The sequence below is a fragment of the Pyrenophora tritici-repentis genome, chromosome 1, assembly GCF_003171515.1.
Source record: "Pyrenophora tritici-repentis strain M4 chromosome 1, whole genome shotgun sequence".
Taxonomy (NCBI): domain Eukaryota; kingdom Fungi; phylum Ascomycota; class Dothideomycetes; order Pleosporales; family Pleosporaceae; genus Pyrenophora; species Pyrenophora tritici-repentis.
Window position 1 is genome coordinate 5,556,574 of NC_089390.1, and position 22,452 is coordinate 5,579,025.

The 22,452-nt window shown below is 50.6% G+C and overlaps 9 protein-coding genes across 9 annotated transcripts; 4 read left to right on the forward strand and 5 right to left on the reverse strand.

The window, feature by feature from the left end:
- Positions 1 to 70: 70 nt before the first annotated feature.
- PtrM4_021740 (ProP, Permease major facilitator superfamily) lies at positions 71 to 1,950 on the reverse strand (the record flags this gene model as incomplete). Its single annotated transcript, XM_001931993.2, has 3 exons — positions 71 to 1,017; positions 1,068 to 1,681; positions 1,727 to 1,950. The coding sequence occupies 3 exons, from the start codon at positions 1,948 to 1,950 to the stop codon at positions 71 to 73; spliced, it is 1,785 nt and encodes a 594-aa protein (XP_001932028.2).
- A 2,401-nt stretch (positions 1,951 to 4,351) lies between these two features.
- PtrM4_021750 (uncharacterized protein) lies at positions 4,352 to 4,495 on the forward strand (the record flags this gene model as incomplete). The annotated part of the gene is made up of 1 exon (XM_066103473.1): positions 4,352 to 4,495. One exon carries the CDS (start codon positions 4,352 to 4,354, stop codon positions 4,493 to 4,495), a length of 144 nt encoding a protein of 47 aa, XP_065965675.1.
- Positions 4,496 to 5,992: 1,497 nt separating this feature from the next.
- On the forward strand, positions 5,993 to 6,489 carry PtrM4_021760 (uncharacterized protein; the record flags this gene model as incomplete). The annotated part of the gene is made up of 2 exons (XM_066103474.1): positions 5,993 to 6,005; positions 6,161 to 6,489. The coding sequence occupies 2 exons, from the start codon at positions 5,993 to 5,995 to the stop codon at positions 6,487 to 6,489; spliced, it is 342 nt and encodes a 113-aa protein (XP_065965676.1).
- A 1,838-nt stretch (positions 6,490 to 8,327) lies between these two features.
- Positions 8,328 to 9,307, forward strand: PtrM4_021770 (Amelogenin domain containing protein; the record flags this gene model as incomplete). Its single annotated transcript, XM_066103475.1, has 2 exons — positions 8,328 to 9,189; positions 9,282 to 9,307. The coding sequence occupies 2 exons, from the start codon at positions 8,328 to 8,330 to the stop codon at positions 9,305 to 9,307; spliced, it is 888 nt and encodes a 295-aa protein (XP_065965677.1).
- Positions 9,308 to 9,499: 192 nt separating this feature from the next.
- PtrM4_021780 (MelB, Na+-melibiose symporter and related transporter) lies at positions 9,500 to 11,364 on the reverse strand (the record flags this gene model as incomplete). The annotated part of the gene is made up of 4 exons (XM_001931997.2): positions 9,500 to 9,635; positions 9,691 to 10,902; positions 10,950 to 11,287; positions 11,338 to 11,364. The coding sequence occupies 4 exons, from the start codon at positions 11,362 to 11,364 to the stop codon at positions 9,500 to 9,502; spliced, it is 1,713 nt and encodes a 570-aa protein (XP_001932032.2).
- Positions 11,365 to 13,410: 2,046 nt separating this feature from the next.
- Positions 13,411 to 15,277, reverse strand: PtrM4_021790 (uncharacterized protein; the record flags this gene model as incomplete). Its single annotated transcript, XM_001931998.1, has 3 exons — positions 13,411 to 14,046; positions 14,093 to 15,036; positions 15,085 to 15,277. The coding sequence occupies 3 exons, from the start codon at positions 15,275 to 15,277 to the stop codon at positions 13,411 to 13,413; spliced, it is 1,773 nt and encodes a 590-aa protein (XP_001932033.1).
- A 1,743-nt stretch (positions 15,278 to 17,020) lies between these two features.
- Positions 17,021 to 17,549, reverse strand: PtrM4_021800 (uncharacterized protein; the record flags this gene model as incomplete). The annotated part of the gene is made up of 2 exons (XM_066103476.1): positions 17,021 to 17,107; positions 17,154 to 17,549. The coding sequence occupies 2 exons, from the start codon at positions 17,547 to 17,549 to the stop codon at positions 17,021 to 17,023; spliced, it is 483 nt and encodes a 160-aa protein (XP_065965678.1).
- Positions 17,550 to 18,060: 511 nt separating this feature from the next.
- PtrM4_021810 (uncharacterized protein) lies at positions 18,061 to 19,461 on the forward strand (the record flags this gene model as incomplete). Its single annotated transcript, XM_001932000.1, has 1 exon — positions 18,061 to 19,461. One exon carries the CDS (start codon positions 18,061 to 18,063, stop codon positions 19,459 to 19,461), a length of 1,401 nt encoding a protein of 466 aa, XP_001932035.1.
- A 1,005-nt stretch (positions 19,462 to 20,466) lies between these two features.
- PtrM4_021820 (uncharacterized protein) lies at positions 20,467 to 22,197 on the reverse strand (the record flags this gene model as incomplete). The annotated part of the gene is made up of 1 exon (XM_001932001.1): positions 20,467 to 22,197. The coding sequence occupies one exon, from the start codon at positions 22,195 to 22,197 to the stop codon at positions 20,467 to 20,469; it is 1,731 nt and encodes a 576-aa protein (XP_001932036.1).
- Positions 22,198 to 22,452: the final 255 nt, after the last annotated feature.

The following is a 22,452-nucleotide window of genomic DNA, read 5'->3' on the forward strand; positions in this document are numbered from 1 at the left end:
ATTTCGGAGTAAACGATAGACGATTGATCAAAGAAGGAGCTCAATGCCCAAAAAGTACAGCAGATTCTGCTTAAAAGACATTACCCTTTGTCTGCTTGCCCTTCTCCTCTTCCAACTTCTTAACGTTGATATTCTTCCACACGTAAATGCTCGCTAGACAAAGTGGTACAAAGCAAGCACCCGTAATAACCATCTTGCGCTGCACATCAGCATATGCGCCAACGACGGCATCGCGCTCCGGTGTCCCGTCCAAGAAAGACTTTTGGATTTCAATACTTCCGAAAATTTTGCGGTAGTCGGCCTTGCTGGATTCGGGGAGGCGCATGAGGAGCTGCTCGGGAAGCAGATTGTTCCACATGGCACCGGCGATGGCGTAGCCAATGGAAGAACCAAAGCTGCCGAAAAGACCCCAGAGCGCGTTGATGACGGCGATTTCTTGATGTGAGACGGGTACCATGACGGCGAGGTTAGCGCACGTGGCAAAGAATCCGGTTCCAAGACCGATGAGGATTTGGGTGAAGGCAAGGACGCCAGGGTTGGTAGATGGTGCCCGGAAGGGAATGAGCAGAGCAGTTCCGAGCAAGACAATCGGTACACCCGTATAAGCTGTCCACTTGAAGTTGCCCGAGTACCTGATCCACCATGCGATGAAGGGACTGGAAAAGGCCGACGTGAGGGAAAAGGCGTTGAGGATGTAACCAGCGTTGGTGATGCTTTGCCTGTGAACAACAATAAGGTACGAGTTGAAGTATCCGTTCCAGCAAAAGACCGAGAGGAACATGACGCCGTAGAGAAGGCAGGATCCGACAATGGTACCGTTCCTGAGGTATTTCCAGGGAAGGAACTGGACGGGGGCGAATTTGGCTTCCCAGAAATAGAAGACGGGGAATAGGACTAGTCCGAGTACGATACAGGCAATGATGTAGGGTGTTTTCCAGCCGTTGGGAGCATATGATACCAGGCTAAAGGGTAGCACGAACAGGCACCATGCGCACATGATGAGAATGATGCCAAAGACTAAGTTGTTGTTAGCAAGTTTGGGATAGAGGCATGACATATTGACTTACTATCAAACTGGACAAAGTAATACCAAACAGACTGTAACGGGGTACGACCGGACTCGACTTTCTTAACAAGACCAGCCTTCCTGGCTTTGCGATACATGAACATCATGACAATCAGGGCTGGAAGACAGCAGCCAATGAAGATGATGATGAATGCACCAAATGCCCAACGCCAATTGTTCTGGTTCCAAAAAAGGTCGGCGATTCGAGGTCCAGCAAAAGTACTTGCGATACGAGGCGTGCCGTTGAGCGTAAATATAATCATGCGGTTCTTGAGCGTGGTCATGTCGGCGGTCATCATGTCGGTAACGTATAGGACACCAATGTGGCCAGCCCAGTAGAGAACGTGACCGGCAATGTACATTTGGACACTGTTGCAGCCAGCCTTGATTGCCATACCAACGACGATGATGATGAGCATCATGAAGAAGCCCTCGACGCGACCGAATACATCAATGACCTTGGCAGTAACGAGTGGGATGCAACCAGATAGGGCCGTGGCCATGACACTTCCGACTGTCAAGAGGCCATGTCTACCAAAAGACGAGGTTATGAACGGGTTGAGTGACGAGTCAATGGCGTTTTGCAAGAATGCGACGAATTCAATGAGGTACAACCTAGAGGGTCAGAATGGGCGTAGGAATAATATGAATTGTGCGTACAAGATGAACATGGTGATCAAGGTCTGCTTGTTCCAGATCTCAGTGATGGCGCGCACACGCTGGACACCGTTTTGGAATGTCTCCGACTCGACAGATTTGTCGTCGCCATTGCTGCCCGTCTCGTGGGTGTGTACGTTTGGATCGCCATTCTTCTCGACATCGATATCCGTGGAAGGAAAGCCTTGTACGGGTCGCACCGCATCAGTCGCAAGGTGTTCGGACATGATAAAATACACGCCAAGCAAGGCAGGGTATGAGATGATGGCGCAGTCGAATGCCGGCTCCAACGCTGGCAGCTGCAGACACTCTTAAGCATTCCCAAGACCCACTGTCCGACAACCGGACAAGGTCACAGGTACCGGAATAACACCTGAAAATTTTGCCTTCTGTTTCCCGGTGGCTTGGATCATCTCCCACTGTTCGGGCGTGTTGGAATGCCTAGACAGGCATGGTAACGGCTAGATGATCAGATAAGTGCTAGATGATCTGATAAGATTCTGTCATGCGGCGAGCTGATTGCTGGCTCTCCCTGGGCCCGCTCCTGCCCCACCAAGACACTGCATTGCCAAGGCCTTGGCCCGTCCCTTCACTGGCGGCTGTCGCTTCCAGCTCGTTCAATCGAGCAGTCTGCACCGAAACTACGTTTCCGGGCGGATCAGGAACAGTGGGTTCTTTACCCAGGAGATGGCGAGGTGGATCAAATCGTTGTTCAGGCGTGCTGCCGTTGCTCAGGTTTTCGTGGGCTGCACGCGTTTGGCAGGAACACGACTTGTTCGCTCATGCTGAGATTTGTCGCAAATGCAATCACGATTGGGATGGTACAAGCGATGATGTTGAAGCTTGTCCCTGATGGAGTTAATCGTGGTGCCAAAGTAGAAAAGGGACGCGCGGATGAGAATTCAGCCAGCGGAAGTGTTAGCAGCACTAGTCGGCTATTTTAGGTTGCGATGACATCTAATCTTATCAGATTTTCGCCTTTTGCTCGGCCCAACGCGTACGCCGGTCTCCTGACCACGCCACCTTCTGGCTCTCGCGGATGGAACCTACATCTGTCTTCAAGGCTTCGGAAGCGATTGCGAACATTGAAGCACCCACTGCGTGCATCATCATGTGACATAATGTCCCACAAGCCACCTCGCCGCTCAACTCAGACTTGCGAGATTCTTGTTTTTCACTTTGGTAAGCTCGAATCACACATCACGTCCTTCAGATGGATGAGTCTCGGCGGGTCGATCGGAAATCACGTGATAGCATAGCCTTGGCAGAATTGCTTAGCGTCTGCGTCCACAGGCGGCCTCCTCCAACCTTAGAAGGCTTCGTCCTCGACGCCTCTTTACGCCACAAGCTCAACAAACCGCAGGGCAGCCATGGACGGTGCCGACACGTAAACCAGTTCACGTTACCTCTGAGTTTTCTCACCGTAGGTGATGCACTGACATGGATCCCTGCCCTGCTGAACTTTAGCCAGCCTAGTCTCCATTCATCGGCTTTGGCGCATGCATGTCCGTTGACAGAGCTGCAGTTTTTCCTTTGCAAAATGGACGATCAATATGGTACCAATCGTCTCTTGTGCCAGTTCGTTGGGCCGCAGCCTGGTGTTTGATTCTTGTGTTGCGCTCCTTGCCCGAGCAACTCCTCAGTACAAGCATTTGGAACTCGCCACCTCATCCAACAGCATTCAATTCATTTCCTTGGTTCACATTTACCCATATCCAGCTTTGCTACTGCTAGTGACCTCGTCGCCATGTCCAGCATGTGCAGTGCGATAGCATCGAGCCCAAGTCAAGCCACAACGTGTTGGTACGCCTCCCTGAAGCAGGACGACCATGTCGCATATTTTCGACCCCCGCTCCGTGGGGGAAAGGCACCATCATGTTTCAAACTCTGCGGCTATGCATTGCTTCCAGAAACGACAAAGACGCACCGGAGAGGGCACTGCATCAAGGCTCCGCCTGCGGCACCGATACCCACAACGAACGTGCGAGTTTGTGCAATGTGTGCAGCGAATGGCCGTTCTATCGGTTCCCTCCAGACTGCCTTACGGAGTTGCCCAGCAATTGGTTACAATTCTGCTGACATGCTTCCACCACCCACATGTCTCACATTTCTTCCCAGGAGAGCCCATCTCTGCCGTGACTTTGCAACCACTATCTGAAGCCCCATGGGTAGTTCAATTGCTGCGCTGGGTACTTGGAGCCCAAACGCGCGGGCGTAATATCAACCACTGGACGACGAGAAACACCGCCACCGGCGCTTAATGGGCCTCCGATGCATTCGTAGAACGAGCCCGGCACCATGACTGCTGAGACTTTGCTCGCCAACCGACTGCAGCCCATGGTATCACAAGCATACGGTGTTGCACAGCATCGATAAAGCACGTGGCCGACGGGCCTTTCTCTCGTTATCGATTGGTAAAATTATCCAAGAGTATGCTTCGGCAATCAGTTCCCCTGCGTAGGGTTTCATCGTACGCTTACCTCGGCAATGGATGAGCAAGCCATTGTGCGTCGTGAGTTGGCAGCAGGCTGGCAAACGTGCGCGCATCGTGCAAAGAGCTCACAGCCACGGTGCCAAAACGGTCTCGTCCAACGAAAGACGACGTAACAAGTTTATTCGCAAGGCAAGATGCCCGTGCACGTTGCCTACTTCTCAACAAAACGAAGTGTGGTTTGTGGTGGCGAGCATCGTGAATCTCTCATCATCTTGCTGGCCATTGTCAAGGCAGCGAATCTGTTCGAGATTGCGTTACCAATTGCCAAGACACATTAATTCGTCACTGACGCAGCGTCCCTGGTTACTGGGTTTGGGGGCTAATCTTCACAGTCATGCCACTGCATGCGAATGCTACCGCGTCAAGGCACGTCACACACTTTACTTTCCTCGAGTCGCAACAACGTAAGCCGGAATCACTTAAGAAAAGCAGGGTGTAAGTGGGCTGTAAAGGGTTTGCAGCCATCTCAGGTACGCGGGGCGTTGAACAACTCCCATTGGGCCATCCATCATCGGTGCATCCCACAAGGTAAGGTCTGCTACACATGAGCCCACGTTTTTTGTTCAGAACAGTCGGGCGAGACATTCGCCACCTTGGGCAACAGTCTGGACGATTACTAGGCATTATCTAGAAACAGAGGGCAAGCGCACCCAGCTGCATAACAAGGAACACCAGTTAGGCTCTGGCGTGACAAAACAACCCGGCCAAAAGAGAGAAAAAAGCAAAAACGTAAGCAGCAAACGCCGACCACACCCTACACAGTTTTGTTGGCTTCGTCGCGCGCGGACCGTCAGGAACACTGGGCGACCCCGCATATGCTGCTTACCACACGTCTGAGGACATACTGGCCGTCGAGAGGCTGCAGACAGCCAGGGAAGAATTTCCTTGCAGCATTTGGTGTTGATGGCCAGCAATTTCCTAACAGAGTAGGCGCATACCATTGCGCCGGGACCCCGCGTTTGCATGCATTCCTCGCGCCCACCACGTTTGCACGGCTCCATTGGTTCTCTTGCATGCACATCCAAGGGGTGATGGTACGCAAGATCTGATCATTTACGGCGATGCATCCACAAGGAGGCCGCAACCCTGAATATCATGCATCCCTCCGAATCGCTCCACTATTGACGTTGATAGTAGCAGCAAAACCATCGTAACACGCGGCCCGGAACCATCGCTATCCCGGTCGAACAATCATGTTTCACTTGCGGTCCACGCCAGGCTCTCCACAAATTCTAGCCAAGTGCCACCGGAACCCAAGCCCTGGGGACGGGACAATCGCCGTTCAAGGGCCACTGGCACCAATCGAGGCATCGTATCGTGTGTCCTGAGAAAAGCGCTCAAATCTTGACTCGAGGCTCCATTTTGTGGCAGCTGTCATGGCCGCTGGCCGCTGCTGGGCGTTGGCCGCTGCCAGTGGGCGCTGGCCGGGACAGTCGTAAGTCTGCCGCGCATGCGTGCGCGCCCTTTCATCTGCTCTACTACTTGCATGCCGACTGTGCGCGACCCGATGCACAGTCCAGTATCAAGCAATGCCACATTACCTTGCAAATCAGCGTCACTCCCTGCTCGCTCGCCTTGGTCATCGAACCATTGCAGGTTGACTACCGTCCCGAGGGACCTATGTCCAAGACGATAAACTACATAAGACGTGACGCTCGCCACTTCATCACTACACACTTGTCAGCACTCATCATTCATTCTTGTCTAATCATCACCACGGTACCCTCTCGCTTACCTGCCCTTAATCAACAACACAATACATGCCGCCGCACGAGATGTCTCGCAACAGTACGTCACTCTACCTCGTTATCTTCCATGTCGCCTCCGACAAACATAAGCTTCATCAGGCCATGCTTGAGTCAACGCACAGCGTACTGGCCAATACGCACCATATTCCTATGCCCTTTTCAACTTGCCGTGTCTCAGCTGATCCCCACCACTAGCCCGCCCTTATGCCATTCAGCTCCGCTCCCGCCGCTCCCTTACCTCTATTGGCATTCGCAACCACCGCGATGCACTCGCCGTTTACTTTCGCTGGATACGCCAACGATACTATATTGCGCAAACCAACACGGAACATGAGCTGGTCTTGCCAGCTGCGGAGTCCGTGGCAGCTACGTGCGACGTTGCGGACGGCCATGACAGCCATGACCCTGCAGCAACTGTGGGGATACAGTTTGACACGGAGAGGATCAATGTGGAGTTGCTGGGTATCAGTGTAAGCCCTGATGATGATGTGCCCTATCCCAACGAGCTTGATCTCCTTGGCTGAGGGGCACACGCCAAGGAAGGGCCGCGGGGCACAAAAGGGCGTGGCCCACGACAAGCATGACTACTGAGACGGGCTATTGGTGTTTGGGTGTTACCTGAAAAAGGTACTAGATGCGGAACGTCTAGGTTGATTTTATGGGATGGACGTGTATGATAAAAAGAGGCGCTCGCTATCAAAGAGCGTCCACCAAAGCACTGCGGGGCTTCGCGCCTTATTTAGAACACTAGCTTGATTCGACTAGCTTACTTTGACACACGCTCAGCCTGATGACGTCTTTGCTTCTGAGAACCGCGACGCAATAACTTCCTTTCTACTACAAGACTCTGCTGCAGATCATTCCTTATGTAGGTATGTCATCGGAATAGACCAAGATGATGCGAATAATCTAAGCTTGATAGAATGACTTCTGCGTCTATCCTGTCCGAACTGATTTCATCGAAAGAGAGACGAGTTTGAACAGCTGAAATAACAAATCGAAGCATATGTCTATCTCTCACATCTATATCCCCAGAGCCTTCCAAGAGCAGTTTTCACCTCATCTCTAACAAGTAGCCCATCTCTTCCTACTATATCACTCTCCAATCTACACAGAAATTCCCCTTTCCTGTGCCACCCCCCTCTACGCCCATCTCAAAACTCTCTCTCAACCCCCACCCATGGTGTAGCGTACTGGCTGCTGCTGCGCAATGGTGGACATATTACTCTTTGATCATAGTGCTAAGACTCCGGATGGTACCATGACTAGATTGACGACGACGACGCCCGCAGCTATTGCATGTAAAATTGGAATATAGCCGGATGGGAGTAGACATGTCATGTGTGGGAAGAAAAGCGACAGTTTCCTTGGCGAGTTAGTTCGTCAAAACAACAAAAGTGTCGCATTTTCTCTGTTGTTTAAAGGCGGTTAAATCCGTAGAGGCTATCAGGGTCCGTACAGGCCGTCAGAGTCGTAAAGGCGCCATAGAGAGCCGCCAAGAGCCGCCGTGTGTATACCATCCCTTGCACCTCATAAAACAGAGAGATGATACGCACGGGTTTCAATCTATACTACCTACGCGCACCTGCCTAATCTCTCGTGTTCACTCCGTATAGCGCTACCCTCCGTCATCTAGACATTATGTAGGTCCTCAATCCACCCCCAATACCAAGTCACAAGACACACGCAAACACTGTACGATGTCATAATCCCATAGCATAAATCAATCGTCGGACGCAGAGGTCTATGGGTTGAATAATGAATTGAATATGCGTTGATCATGGAAGTCGTATGATATCTATGTCGAGTGAGAAATAAAAACATGCAAGCTATTCGGACTTGACAGAGAAAACGATGGGGGAAGATATAGGAAAATAGAGTCGAGATAGTACCTCCTTATATACCAAATTTCTGAACATACTAGAATGTGACCGACTATAGCGCATTGCTTTAGTGTAAAATAAATAGATAGCAGGCGACGATGGAATCTGTGCATATCCAAACCCCTCTGGCTACTAAAGCGTGACACGAAGCTCCCAGAAAGTCATGGAAGAATAGGGAGCAGACATTGCGTCAGCTTGTTACCAAGTTTCTCATAGTCTGCAGTTGTTTGCTCTTGAACGTCCATTCTGTGATGGCGTACACTCACTCCATCCCATCTCCTCCATCTCACCTTCACTCTCACTTCACCTTTACCCCAGCCCCACTTCGCCCCGCCTCACACCATACACCAAAATGGCCACCGCGCAAATGGCCGAGCGCCTAGGACTTTATAATCTGCATAACACCTTCCCCAACCCACCACACGCACCACAGCTTCCCCACGCACACACGCACGTCCAGCGCGACCATAACACCCACGATGGCACCACGCCGACGCCCCAGCCACGCCGGCTTCAAGCCCGCACCCATGGACTCATCCACAGTCTCACCATCACCTCCGCCGCGCGCGCGCCGCATCCACCGTGCTTCTAGTATTCCCAACACAACACCCGGACCCAAAGCCCCAGAACCAGCCGAAGACTCGGCCCTCTCAATCTACTACTATCTCAAGCCCACAATCCCTAGCCCCTTTACTGGCAGCCTCGATGCCGCCCTGGACGCGATACTCGACTACGGAAAGCGTTACGGTAGAATCAAAGGCGTGCAACCCATCGTCTCCGCCTTGCTGGGCGAAGCCAACCCCAAGACATCATGGCCGGAGCTATTACAAGGTCCGGCTGATGAACCGCCCGGGATGCTGCGTTTTCTGTGGACGAGTCTGCTTTTCCTCACATCGCGCACGCTGCTGCCGGAACTGATAGCTAAGAACCGGGCTTTGCTGTGGAGCGCGTACGTCCACAAGAAGAGCCTAGCAGGCAGATTTATGTTGCGGTACGATATGCTGTGTGCATGGAAGTTGGAGTATAGCAGGATGATAGGTCGTTCGAGAGATGTTGCTGTTACGGTTGCGAGTGTGGAGCCGGAGGAGGAGGAGGATTGGGATGCTAGTCCTAATGTGGAGGGGTGGTATGGGGAGAAGGCAGAGGTGAAAGCGGATGAAGCTGGCATACGCTTGTTCATGCCGAATATTATACCTACGCTCATCGCCGCCCCACAACCGTGGTCGACAGCGGCAGTGCGGGAGAGGATGAAACATCGCGTCACGGATCTGGACAAGTTCCTGTTGTTGACGAATGAGGAGGTTGAGGCATGGGGAGCTGAGAGGCTGCTTCAGATGACGTGTACGTTGATCTTGCATTGGCAGTGGTTGAGAAGGAGTAATGAGAAATTGGAGGATATGGAAGTGGGGGGCTGGGCAGATTTGGATGTCAAGGCAGACGAGTGCGAGTGGATTGCTGATGAGGCGAAGAGGGTGGTTGGGTGGCATCAGGGGGGGAAGATAGGGAATCCAGGAAAGAAAGATAGGGAAGGAGAGGGAGAAGGATGAAGTTTGAATGGTGGGTTATTATTGGATACTATGGTATTGGTAATCAGGCCGTGGGTAACAGGAGGGAATTTCGCATTTGAACCCAGGCTATGAAACGCCCATTTTTACAAGGCGTTCTGGCGATGAACGCTGCTATCCTTTGTCCAACGGCGGAATGTCTTACCTTTCCACCAGAAAAGCACGCCGAAAAGACACCAAACTGTGCATAGTGTGGCGTTTGTCATGATCGGCTTGATGAACCTGTTCATTTTGTTAGCAGGACTCCTCTCACTTTGTCCACTGATCAAAAACTTACCCGGCTTCCTCTGTCCACGGCGTGATAAATTTACCCAAGCCATAACCCCAAAGATTCTTGTTGACGGTAATGGCAACGTACAAGGATCCAGCGACGGGCTTGTACGAGTCTACAGCATAGGTACCAACCATGGCGGGAAGTGCAGCAACTTGAATACCCGCGCATGTAAATCCCACGATGACGATAGCCTCCCACGCCCACTTGTTCTGGTAGCCCACCGCCACGCAAATGTTTCCGATGAACATGATGATGACGTAGGGAATCATGGCAGGCAATCGCATCTCAGGCTCTCGGATGCCACCGTTGCGCTTTGTCAATTTCGCAGATACCCAGTCACTGAGCGGACCAGCGGTGAAAAGACCAATAAAGGCACCGACCAAGATGGCAAAGTTTGTGAAGCCGACGGAGAGGGGCTTGAAGCCGTAGGGCGGTGGGGCGAGAACTTGAGTTTGTGTCAGGTTGATTGTGAGGAAGGAAGAACAGGACCAGCTAGTGACAAAGGCTGCAAATTCGATAATTGGGAATGCAAATAGTTTCCATGGCGTCCAGAGATCGAGAAAGATGCTGTGGAAAGGATTCTTGTTTGGCTGAAAGGGAAGCCACTGCCATTTTCCAGGCGAGCCGCGGCCGAGGTAGGGATCGCGTTGTGCAGTTTCCGACAATTCAAGACCGGTCGTGTTGGGAAGTGTCGAATCGGCTGTAGGAACATGCTTGATGCCATCGGTTTCCTTTTCGGTATCCGAGATTTGGACGTTTTCCGCCGATGATTCGCGAGTCTTTTTATCAAGAGAGTTTGACTTTTCCTGTGGGCGACCGACATCTGGCAATGCGCGCCTGTAGCGTGTCTCGGGAAACATGAAGACGACCATGAGGAAGGACACTGCCAAGAGACCAGTGTTGAGCCACCAAAAGCTGCGCCATCCAACCGTCTCGGTCATGGAGCCAGAGACGATAGGGCCTACCATAAGTGATCCCATGTAGACTACCCAGTAGAGAGTATTCCACTTGCCACGGTCATGCAGGAAGAAGATGTCGGCGATGACTTCGGGCATAATGGTTTCTGCAGGACCGGCACCAATACCGTTGACAATGCACGCGCCCATGAAGGACCCGTACGAGTTTGAGCGAGCGCGCCATATCGATGTACCCAAGTTGATGATCTGGGATGCGAGGTATACCGGACGTCGGCCAAAGGAGGTACTAATCGGAACCCTAAAGACGATTAGCGTCTTATCATTTGGTTGATCATCTTTACTTACCAGATAAAGTTACTAAACCCAAGTACCAAGATGCAAACACCAGTAAACTGGACTGCACCAGCCAAGTCGGTATTGAACTGTTTGATATAGGCGGGAAACATGGGCGAAAGAGCGAGAGGGCCGAAACCCTGGCTAAATGTGACCATGGCTGCCGAGCTGATGCAAGCCAGTTTCCAGCCAGTGCTCCAGTTGAGAGGATCATTGGGGTCATCGCTAGGTTGCGGTACGAGGACGGTTTGATGTGCACCTTTCACGAAATGATGTGAGCCCACATCAGCCATGACTTCTGTACCGGGAAGAATCTCAGTATGCAGCTCGGCCTCAAGCTGCCGCCGCTCCTACATGGTGTGTCAGTGCTGCCTAGAACAAACGACAGCAACCAACATACCTCTTCGTTGTAATCGTGGGCCTCCATGGTTGGCGAGATAAGATGACTGCTCTGTGCGAGTGACGATCGTGCGCTCGTAGTTCAAGAGGCCAAAGCGGGAGACTGGCAAAAGATATATGTACTGGTCAAATCTCTCGACCAATAACCCCGCAATCTAGGAGGCGAGCGTCCCCAGATTTGCCGTCCACACCTCACGTCCCTTGTAAGTAGTGCGATTCACAACTCCGTTGCGCCCTTGTAGACTACCACCAAGTACACGTGCTGTTCAGGTAGTTCGGACCTCGGTCCCAAGGGTAACACGTCTGATCGGCAGTTGAGAGAGGCTGAGCAAGAGAAAACTGATTCGAAGCCCTCTATAAACATAACTCGTGGCATACGGGGCCATGAGTCCTGCCGCAGTCGCCCCGCTTCAAGGGATCTTACCTGGGGCCGTTGCCTCTAGAATCTTACATAGTTCCCAGCAGCCAGGTTGTGCCTCTAGCTATGATATGAAAACCAGCGGCCGCCTGTACCGGCTCATGATCATGGCGTCGTGGATGGGCGTATCTACTAGGTCAATGCTAATCCAGTCAAGCTTTTGGGGGCAGCTCGGTAGGCAAAAGATACGCCCCTCGTATGTTGATAGATGATCCTTGTCCAAAGGTGCAGTAGCGGCCCGGGGTAATACCCGGCGGACTAACTGTGCCTAGATAGATGCGGTCAAGAGGAATGAAAGAAGACGGCAGATGTGTCTCGCACATCTTGCCGAAACATGATTGGAATGGCAATGGTCGTGGCGGACATTAGAACGTCGTCGGTCTTGAGTTTGCGACGAGTAATCCAACTGCCGGGTTGCGCCGTCTTTGCGCTAACGCTGCTAATGCAAACCATGGGGTGCGGGGAAATAAGTAGGGCTCCCCCGGTTGCGCGCGGGACACTTGCTCCAGTAAGACCAGAAGCTGGGGGAGCGAGCAGCTGCTAAAAAGGCTTGATTAGGTTTGCATATGCTCCGTGGCTGATGCACGCAGGATACAGGTCCGCATGGTGGGGGAATAGCCCTGCAAGCTGTGTCGAAACCGCAATCGCTCAACGTCCAAGAGTACTAAACCAAATACAAAGACTGGCGAGGCAGATAACTTTCCATGTCTACATGCTTTTACTTTTATAAAGTCAACCTGTCTTCGTATCCATGCGGTTCTCCTCTCACACCGACTTAAGATGACCGGTCCGAAAGAACCCTGATAAGAACAGGGATAACTGCAGCACTCTACAAAAGAGGACATAATCGCGTCACCCTGGAGTTATGCACAGAAACCATTTATGTCCCTGTTGTTAATGTAAACTGCAGACACACAGGCAGGCATCGTTTAGACACTGATAAAGTCGTCAGTGCGGTGCTGCTGAAAAGAAAGCTCCGCATCTCAACGTATGTTTTCTAGAGACGCAATGTCTGTATACGAGACGAGAGTAAAGTACTTGCAATGTGGAGATTAGAACATTAGAACCCGACATCATTCAACCCAACGCCCTCGAAAAGCGTATATGATCGCCAGTCCCGCATAGATAGGGCTTACGCGCCCGCTCAGATACCACGGACAAATTCGACAAACATTCGAAAGAGCCAACGCCGCGGTTGTGGGCGCATACCTCAACAACGTACTCTTCGCACGAACTTACATATATCGCCTACTTACCCGGGAGAATGTAGCTGCGTTGAACTCTCCTTTTGCGCGTATGCACCTATTTGCCACCAACAGTCATCTCTAATCTGTTGATAATCAACCGGCTAAACCACGTCGGCACAAAAGTACTTGCAGCGCGAGATTACATTCATCAAACCCGCAACACGGGTCGAGAAATCTCAACAAACTAGAAAAGGATTCTACCAAGATTACCAGATCAATGGACCATTGAACCGTGTAGGAATAAACAAGCTCCGGAGGTCGAGACGCGATGGAAAAATGCGACAGCGATGATTTCTTGGGTATACAGCGAGCGGCATTCCCACGCATCATCCACTTATCTCATGTCTATTCAAACTACCCTCTGCGCTCCCATTCCCCCGTGTCAACGTGTGTCCTAGTCCTAAGAAAATCAGTCTTCCGGCTCCGACTCGCTATTCGGAGCAGGCGAAAGCGACGACCCAGAACCAAAAGACAGCAACGCTGCTTCCTTGACATCAACTCTACTCTTTCCCTTTGTAGATTTTGACATCTGACCCTTTGTCATTTCCAAGATCTCCATTAGACCCAACAATCTCTCGGAGCACGCTTGCATCAACACGTTGGCCTGCTCCTCTTCGCCTGCGTTTCCCCTCTTGATGCCATGTACGCTTTCTCGTGCTTTTATCCCGGTTTCCATGGCTTTGCGCAAGGGGGGAGTGGGCACGAGGGCGTCTCGTGACATCATGTGCATGACCATTTGCTCTAAAATGAGTGATATCTTGGCGTTTGTAGCGAAACTCTGTGTTGTCGCCTTGAGCGAAAGAAGTTTTTCCTCAAAATGTTCCTGTGTCGGTTCGACTAAGAAGAGATTGGGCGGCTTTCCTGTTATCATGGGATTGAGAAGATTGGCGAGGAAGGCTATTTGGACGGTGTCCGGCATCTTCATGGTTGACAGCAATACCTGGAACGTGATTGTGGGTAGCGCATTGAAGTCTTCCAATAGGTTGTCGCACAGATCGAATAGAGGCGTGAAGTGTTTTGGCAGGGCCTGGGCTATTTGGGCGAGCTGGTTATTGTTAACAATTGTCTGTTCGAATGCGATGACCACATACTATTGCTATGAGACGATGTCGCAATTCAATCGCGTCGTGTCCGCCCAACTGCCCCACTGCCTCGTGTATGTTCTCCATCTCATCGTCATCCAAAGGCGTATCTGACGCACCTTCGCCGTCGTCGACGTCTGGGGCATCTTGCATCTCTTCGTCGCTATTGTAATCCGCCGTCTCGCCAGTCTCAAAACTGACTTTACCCACGCGCTTATTGTCGTTCTTCTTGTTATGCTCGGCCGTCTCTCTTTGCCAAATCTCTGGGTATTCTTTGAGGGATTCTGGTGTCGCCGTGGCGAGTATGGCCTTTACTATTCGTCGTCGTCTTGTGCGATTCGTAGGGACGGATTCATCGCCGACAACATAGTACCATAGGAGACTCTGTTGAAGTACTGCATCGTCATTGCCATCTTCAGTCTTGCTCTGCCTGACGCAGACTTGCCAGTCGGCGTCGATAAATTCCAGCATGTTGGACAGCCATAGCTTCCATCGACTCCACCGTTTCTTGTGTGCTACTGAACAGTTGAACGCCCATCCAACAATATGCCAAAAGTCGTCTGCCAGATACCAAAGACTCTTTTCATTGGCAGCTTCACCTACTATGCGATCCACATCGCTGTTATCGCCAGGAGAATGAATACCTGCACCTCTATATCCCGGAGCGCGTCTTCTAGTACGTTCCTCGGGAAAGGCAAATGCTTCTCGTATTGTGGGATACGCAGGGCCGTCTATTGTGGCACAGACGCATTGTAGGTACCTCAGGGCGGAATTGGGACCTTTCTGTTCGTCTTGTGACTCCGCCTTCGTCGTAAATTTCGGATCAGCGATAAGAGATGAGGCAAAGGCGATGTAGGCGGGCGGTGCGAGGCATCCCATATACGGTTGGGCGGGAGTAGAAATGCTGGTACCCACGGCGAGGAGGCTATACAGAAAATCGTACCCGCTGACATCTGCAGTCAATATAAGCTTCTTCCCGTAATCGAACTATCATCGCATACATTGACCGCCCTCGAGATACGCCTTGGCATGATTCGTGAGTTCATACGACGTTTCTTTCGTAGGACGCCGTTGCGCGCGTCGTGGACGGCTGCCTACAGCTTCAAGCGCCGTGGATTGACTTCCATGTCCATCTGAGCCCTTGTGAGGTGATGCGGGTTTCGAATTAGAGGCTGGTGCGGATAATTTCGCCATGTCGGCGGTGCGATGTCGTGGTGATGCGGGGAAAATTGGTCAGTCGCGTCTCGTCGCGCAGTCACGTGATTGGCATTGCTTTGACATCTTTCTAGAATCTTGATATTCACAATACAAATACTATCAGTACGACGAAATCATGAGTAACAGCATAAAAGAGTTGCGTGCGATGCTTTGCAGCTGAGCAATTCGAGATAATCTCAAGCTACCTAGGTAGCATAGAGGTGGTAGCAGCAGCAGCAGTATACAAACTACATATACAAGTCACGAACAGGAGACAGTATAACCTAAAACCCATACTCCTCAAGATTACCGCATCCAGGATTCTTCAAATGATTACATCGACGCAGCAAAGCAAATTTGCGATCGAGGAGAACCACCAGCCTTCTGCTAGCCCTATTCCCATTCCCATTCCTTCATATCAACCGGAAAAGCTTTTGAGTTAACATCTGTACACCTCCTCCTAAAACACCTGCAGTTTGCCTTTTTGAGGCATTTTAAGGGGTGGGATAGGGAAGGATATGTGGAGAGAGGACTTTGTATGGTGTGGATGGGGCGTACTCTAACGTGGGAAAGTGAAGGCCATGAGATAAGGGACAGGTTGATTGTTGGATGGGCGCAGTCCGTTGTTCCATTCAAGAACAGCCTTTTACCATCATTCTCCTACCCTCGGAACGCGTATGAGAGCACTCCCACGACCCGTGTCAAATTCGGGGTCTTTGAGGATTGCGTTCAAAAATCTCGGCAGAATAAGTTAGCCGCCAACAAGGCAGGCGCAATGCAGGTCGAAACATTGTAGGCTCATAATCACACCAACCATATCTCCGATTACGAAAAGAATCTTTTCGTCACTTGAACTAGCTCCACGATTTTTTGCTCGTCCCCGATTCCTTCAGTGTCGAAGTTGCATTTGACGATCGAATTTCCCTGAGACATGTCTGCAATGGCCTTGGGGAGACCTCTGAAGCCACAGAAGCCACAGAAGCCACAGAAGCCACAGAAGCCACAGAAGCCACAGAAGCAATGTAGCCATTGTGACATCTCAGTTAGGATTTGGAAGTACGAGCGTGTAAGAGAGATGTCGAATGCCATTTGCCAGGCACAGTCCCTGTGGACGATCTTGAATACCTCAGATGTCCGTTCCGAGTCTCGCCCCCGTCCAGAACCAATGTGAAGACATCCTTAGGCATTCTGAGGGATGAGAGAGCATTGGCTTCTATGACGCAGTCTCCGACTGCGTCCGTAACATACTTGGATTCTAGGTCATCTTGCCTAGCTCCATAGTGAAAGGGTGTTGCACCTCCCTGGAGTAGGTTGCGCCACATGTCGACTCTCTTTTCGATGCGCATCTTGGGGTTCTTTTGGCAATAGGGTATTAGGCCTTGTGCGTGTGATGCGGGATGCGCTATTGCAACAAGGTCTTCGTCAAGAACATGTGACGAATGTTTCGTTCTTGATTTGATGAGCACGAACCTAGGAAAGTTATCGCTACTGCGGCTGCAGAGTAGCGGTGTGTTAGGGTGAGGTCTAACGTCTCGATATCTCTGCCTATATATCTCTCTGGCCCATAAAACCGGTCTCTAATGTCATGTGGAGCCATTACCCACTTACAGTTGTCTTTCGGTATTGCCCACGGATCGATTTGAACCCTTAACCAGTCGATGAACTTAGTGTGAAAATCTGAATCCCGATATAAAACATTTTCTAAATAAGAGATAAACGAGGGATCCAGAGAGCAATGCCTCAAAGCTGATGTGATGAAACAACGCAAGAGGGAATGTGCTTCACCGCTCCGCGGTATACATCTAGGAGGGTCCAGGGAGTAATCACCTGTATGGTAGTCTACAAATGGAGAGAGGCTTCTGGAATATTGTACATATGGCGCAAACTCAGGGCGATCCCGATCGGTAATGGTTTCCACCGCTTTTGTGAAGCGCGACGCGGCGTGCTTGGAGACACCTTGCTGGTCGTATTCGTATTTGGAAAAGTAAAGTTCCTGACAGATGGCCGTTTCGCAATCGGGACCGCGGATGGGAAGCCATGTCATGAAGATCAACTTGTCCAAGCTGAAGGGAAGGCCCTCGAGCTCGTTTGCAATTTGTTTGCAGGTTAGGGTGAGGGCGAGGTCAACCGGCCGACCATCGGCACCCGTAAACCTCCGCTGGGGCATGCGATATACGTACCCACATTTTCTTGTGAGATAAAATTCGTAAATCGTATTTCGGATTTCTCTGGGAAGGTCCAGGAGACTGGAAGGAGGCGTAGTGGCCATTTTGATCTTATGGAAGGTTCAGATGTTGAGCGTCATTGGTGGTGCAAGAGTATTTGAGGAGAAAAAATCATAGAATTCGGGAAGGAAAGATATGAGTAGCGTGTAGATGGGTTTCCCATAGTTCCGAGGGTCCGCTAGGCTTAGCGCTAGAAATCCGAGTCGATTTCAACCGAGCAACAGGTTGGGTCGCTTACATACCTTACCGCTGATTAACTAGCATCTCTAGGTACCATGGATCCCAAAATTGAAGTACCCTATCAGATACCCGGAAACAGCATACGCTGCCTCGATATATCAGTGACGAATGTCTTGTATTCTTCGTCTCGGTGGATACCGAACTATTTATGCCTAAGTTTGCCACACTGCACCGTCGGACCGTCATTAGTAGATCACGAGGCAGGCTGCTGCCTATATTTGGATACCCGTACAAGATCGATGCTGCACACGTTCGAAACTTGTTCAACAACTACATACCTACGTAGCCAACGCGCACAAGACTTTAGTGGCAGCCATGTTTTCCCAGGCACACATTACGCTTCTACCGCGGGAACTACGCAACATGATTTACGACGAGCTTCTTGGAAAAAAGACGTACATTTACGATGACGAAGCAGGTAAGCTCAAGCAACCCGATAGCACATCAGTATATCTGGCGTTTGCACTATTGTGCAGGATTATTCATCACGAAATGTACGACTATGCATTTCGAAACAAGACTTGTACTTTCAAACCCATCCAAGCACATGAGCGACACTACACATGGCCGAACGATTTTGGGTGGCAGTTCTTCGCTCGACGACAAGCTGAAGAGATGCTACTTATGATATTGCGCCGCTACATTACCGATAATGTCCAAGACAAGCTGTTGTACCATCACCCCCAATTTCGCCGACTTCTGAACTGTATTCTTCGAGATCGTTGTCCCTCTCCTCTACTTGGTCAACGGTGCGGAGAGGCGCCATCACTCCAAACATACTTTATGCGACATGCACTCCGTCTGATTCTAGAATGGTCGCCTCCACTCGATGAGAAAATTTTAGAGATGTTGAACACAATGTCGAAGACAGATCTCATACCTTGGGTGGTCCCTAGTCATCACACAGTTTCAGAGGGACAAAAGAATCACGAGAGGAACATGGTAACCTGCTTCCATTCCAAGGGCAAACCCCCGAAGAATCGAGACTCCAAATATTGCTTCTCCGCTGCTGCGGGTACTATCAGGTTTCTGCACAGCATGCCGATAGAAGCGCGATCGCGTCTGCGTAGAATAATCATCGTGGAGAATCAACCCTCTGTTGCGCATCCACAATGCCATGCACAGGGCTTGATTTCATTCTGTCTCGAAAAACCCCAGCTTCGTATCGAACGCCGTATTGACCTCTCAAAGTGCGCATTCCAATGCCAATGGTTCAAATCGAGATATCAACTATATGCTGAGCTCTGGCCTCCAAACAAAGACTACACCAACAATCCACGCGATATCCCACATGCCATTTCCAGCATCACATCTTGGCTTGTGGAAGCAAAAGCCTTGGCTTCACAAGGCATGCCTCACGACGCCTTCACCCTCGTCTTGGAAGATTTATCCAGTACAGAGCTTGGTTTCGCCATCTTTCAAGAACTGAAATGGGTTGCATGCGTCCAGCTCTTATTTGAGTTGGACATTGAAGCATTGCATGCAGTCCACGCGCCGGCGTGGACCGAACAGATCAAATGTAGCTGGTATAATTATCGAGGATTTCCCCAAGACGCCGAAGATACCATCAGCAGGAAGTCTATCGTTAGGTGCAACTTTGAAACGGGCGGATCTTGGATCGCGGACGAGATGGCAAAACCGGGTGGCATGTCTGCTGATGCACTGAGGACCATCTTGAGAAATATCGTGCTACCTAATTTTACTATGTGTCTGTGATACATTACAGCAGAACTCCGCCACTAAACATGATAGATAAGATCACCGCTACAACTCGACCACTATTTCAAATTGAAAGCCTCCTCCCTCATCGCACATGACAGTGGGGAATACAATCAAAGTAGGTATAGTCATCACAGAAAAGGTAAACGTAAAGCTGGTACGATGATGAACCGTTGCCCCCAAAGGACCTACAGTACAATGATTCGATAGGTAGATAGAAAACAGTAATATTACAGCTACAACGATACCGCGGTGTGAAAGTCAGCTACCAAGCATGAATGTCACTTATATACCTTCATGAAAAAAATGCTTTGCTACACTCTCCCGTATTTATATTCAAAAACAACCACCACTGGCTTGCCTCATTGCAAATCACACTTTCACTTTTAGTCTCGCAATATTCTATAAACTGAGCCTTGGTAATAAGACTGTGATTACAATGGGCACAGAAGCAACAAGTATAACACCTGTGTTGTTGTCTAGACTATCGTACCACGTCATCTGTTCTTTAGCCTTCAAGCAGCTTCTGTGACTTCTGTGACTTGGCAAGAGCTTGGCTCGTAGCAAATAATCGAAAGTTCACATGACAATGGAGGAAACAAGACCTTTATATAAGAAGCGTTGCATCATAAACGCTAATCACATCACTAATCGCATATATAGCAAAGACATTATATGAGCTTTTGACATTTTTTGTATTATCCAAACAAGTGGCTATGCAAATCAACGACATTGCTGCTCAGATCTGAAGGCAAAACGCTATGCTCCTATGCTATGCGATGTGGCGAAGAGATGGAGAAGTTTCCTCGTCCTTCTATCCAGACTCCGCAACAATCAATCGGATCGGCATGATTGATTCCTATCTAGGTTAAAGGCTGCCTAATGAAGTAATTCTTTAACCTATATAGGAATCAATCATGTCAATCGATTGATTGTTGCGGAGTCTGCTTCTATCGCGTTGGAAAAAAGAAAAAAAGAAAACAAATATTAACCATCAAGATATCAAAGCTCCTCATCCTCATCATCGTCGTCATAATTGTCGTCAATGAATATATTCCGCCCTGCACGGGTCGTAAAGTAAGGCTTAGCCTGGATAGGAGTCGGCGCCGAGACAACCTTCTTCTCAACGACCTTTTCGACTGATGTCTCTTGGACAACAGACTTCTCAACCTCCTCGGTGGTCTCAGCAGGAGTGTGCTCGACGGATGATGCGCGCTGGGTAGACTTGTTAGCAGAAGTCTCCGGTTCCAGCGTGTCAGTGTTTTGCTTACGTTTTTCGATGGCATTATCTTTGCCTTTGTCCACTGGCATGGATGGGACCACGGGGGTAGCCGGGGGAGTTGTCAGCAATGATTCAGAGACTGAGAAAAGAGCCTTCGCAAGGGAGATCTGAGCATCATTTCTCTTCGGCACAGATTCCATGAATTCCTCCTCGTAAGCACCAGCCAACTGGAGAAGCATCTCCTCCTCGTCACCAAGCTTCTCTTGGCCCTCGAAAGGATTCGTCTCAACAAATCGGATAATCTTAGTCTTCTTTGAAGGGCCGTCATCTTGAACGTCATCCTCGGCGCCGCGCTTACGCTTGCCCTTTTCGGTGGGCTGCGCCTCGGAAGACTCTTGAGGAGAATCGTCACCAGATTCATCCTCACCAGTGTGGGCAGCATCGTAAGCCATCTGGAGCATCCGGCTCGGCGGGCCGAACTTCTCGAAACGTCCAGCCTTCTTGATGTTGCGAGCTTCAATCGAAGGATCGCCACGCCAGCGGATCATCTTAGGAGCCTCGCCCTTGTCGTAGAAGGGCTTGTAGGTGCAATACTCATACCGCACGCTCTCGACAGTCCGACCAACAGACAGATTTGCAAAGCCAAAGCCAGTCTCCGTCGCAAAGTCTTTGTTCATAAACCTATCGTTGTGAAGCTCGGTCAACTCCCAGATGGACGCGTCTGGGTTCTCTGCTAGCAATGAAGCCAGGTACTCACGCTCAATGCGAGTCCATGGCGCATCCATGGTCATACGGTCAATCGACTGGTACCGACGGTCGTTTAAGGCCTTGATCGCCTGCATGTTGTCCCAGTCCCGAGGAACTTTGCCATAACAGTAGATGGCCGGGGTACGCTTCGGTGACTGATCCTTGTTGCTCTTAGGCCGCATATCGATAACCTTGACAACGAGTAGTTCTTCCTGGTCCAGTGTGGGCTCCAGGCTGTCAACATTATCCGGAGCGATCGGGCCGAAGTACTTGACGTGGCGAGAGCCTCGCTTGTACCGGTAACCTCGCTCCTCCCACATGGGAGGGTTTGTCTGACCATTGCTCTCACGGGCAGAAGGCTGGTCGGGGTGGGGACGACGATCACCAGGAAGAGGCTTGACCCCCCAGAACTCGTTAGGCTCAGGGACAGTGGCGTCATAAGCGTACTCAGAAAAGCCGTCGCCGACAGGAGGCTTCAATGTAGGTTTGACAACCTTGGGCTTGGCCTTCGGATTTGTCACCTTGTTCATCGTCTTCTTTGTGGTCTTTGCCGCCTTGTTGGTGCTTGGAGCAACGATCTCGTCGACCTCGACTGTAACTGTCTCGGGTTGAGTTACTACGGGGTTCTCGTCAGCTTCGAGGCTCTCGTTCTCTGGCCCCAACGCGGGTGCAGCGTCGGCTTCGTTGGCAGTACCTGTTATTTTTTGCTTCTTGGCGACGTTCATCTCCTCGGAGAGGGACTGGTCAGGGGAACGCTTAGACATGGTAGTGTTGGTAGAAGAAATGTGATTGATCGGGTTGAAGAGAATTGGACTGGTATGATAAGCCAGTGGGGTGGTGTTGCGCGTAGAGCTCTTAGCAAATGTCTTGAGTGAGTGCTGGTGCTGTTTGCAATCGATAATGTATCTCAGTTGAGTGCAGAGCGCGTGTTGTTTGTTTTGGAGAATATTTGGAGGGGATTGGGGAGGGGTGTTTTAAGTATCTGTGGGTGAGCTATTCCCCACGTGGTCACTGGGCAA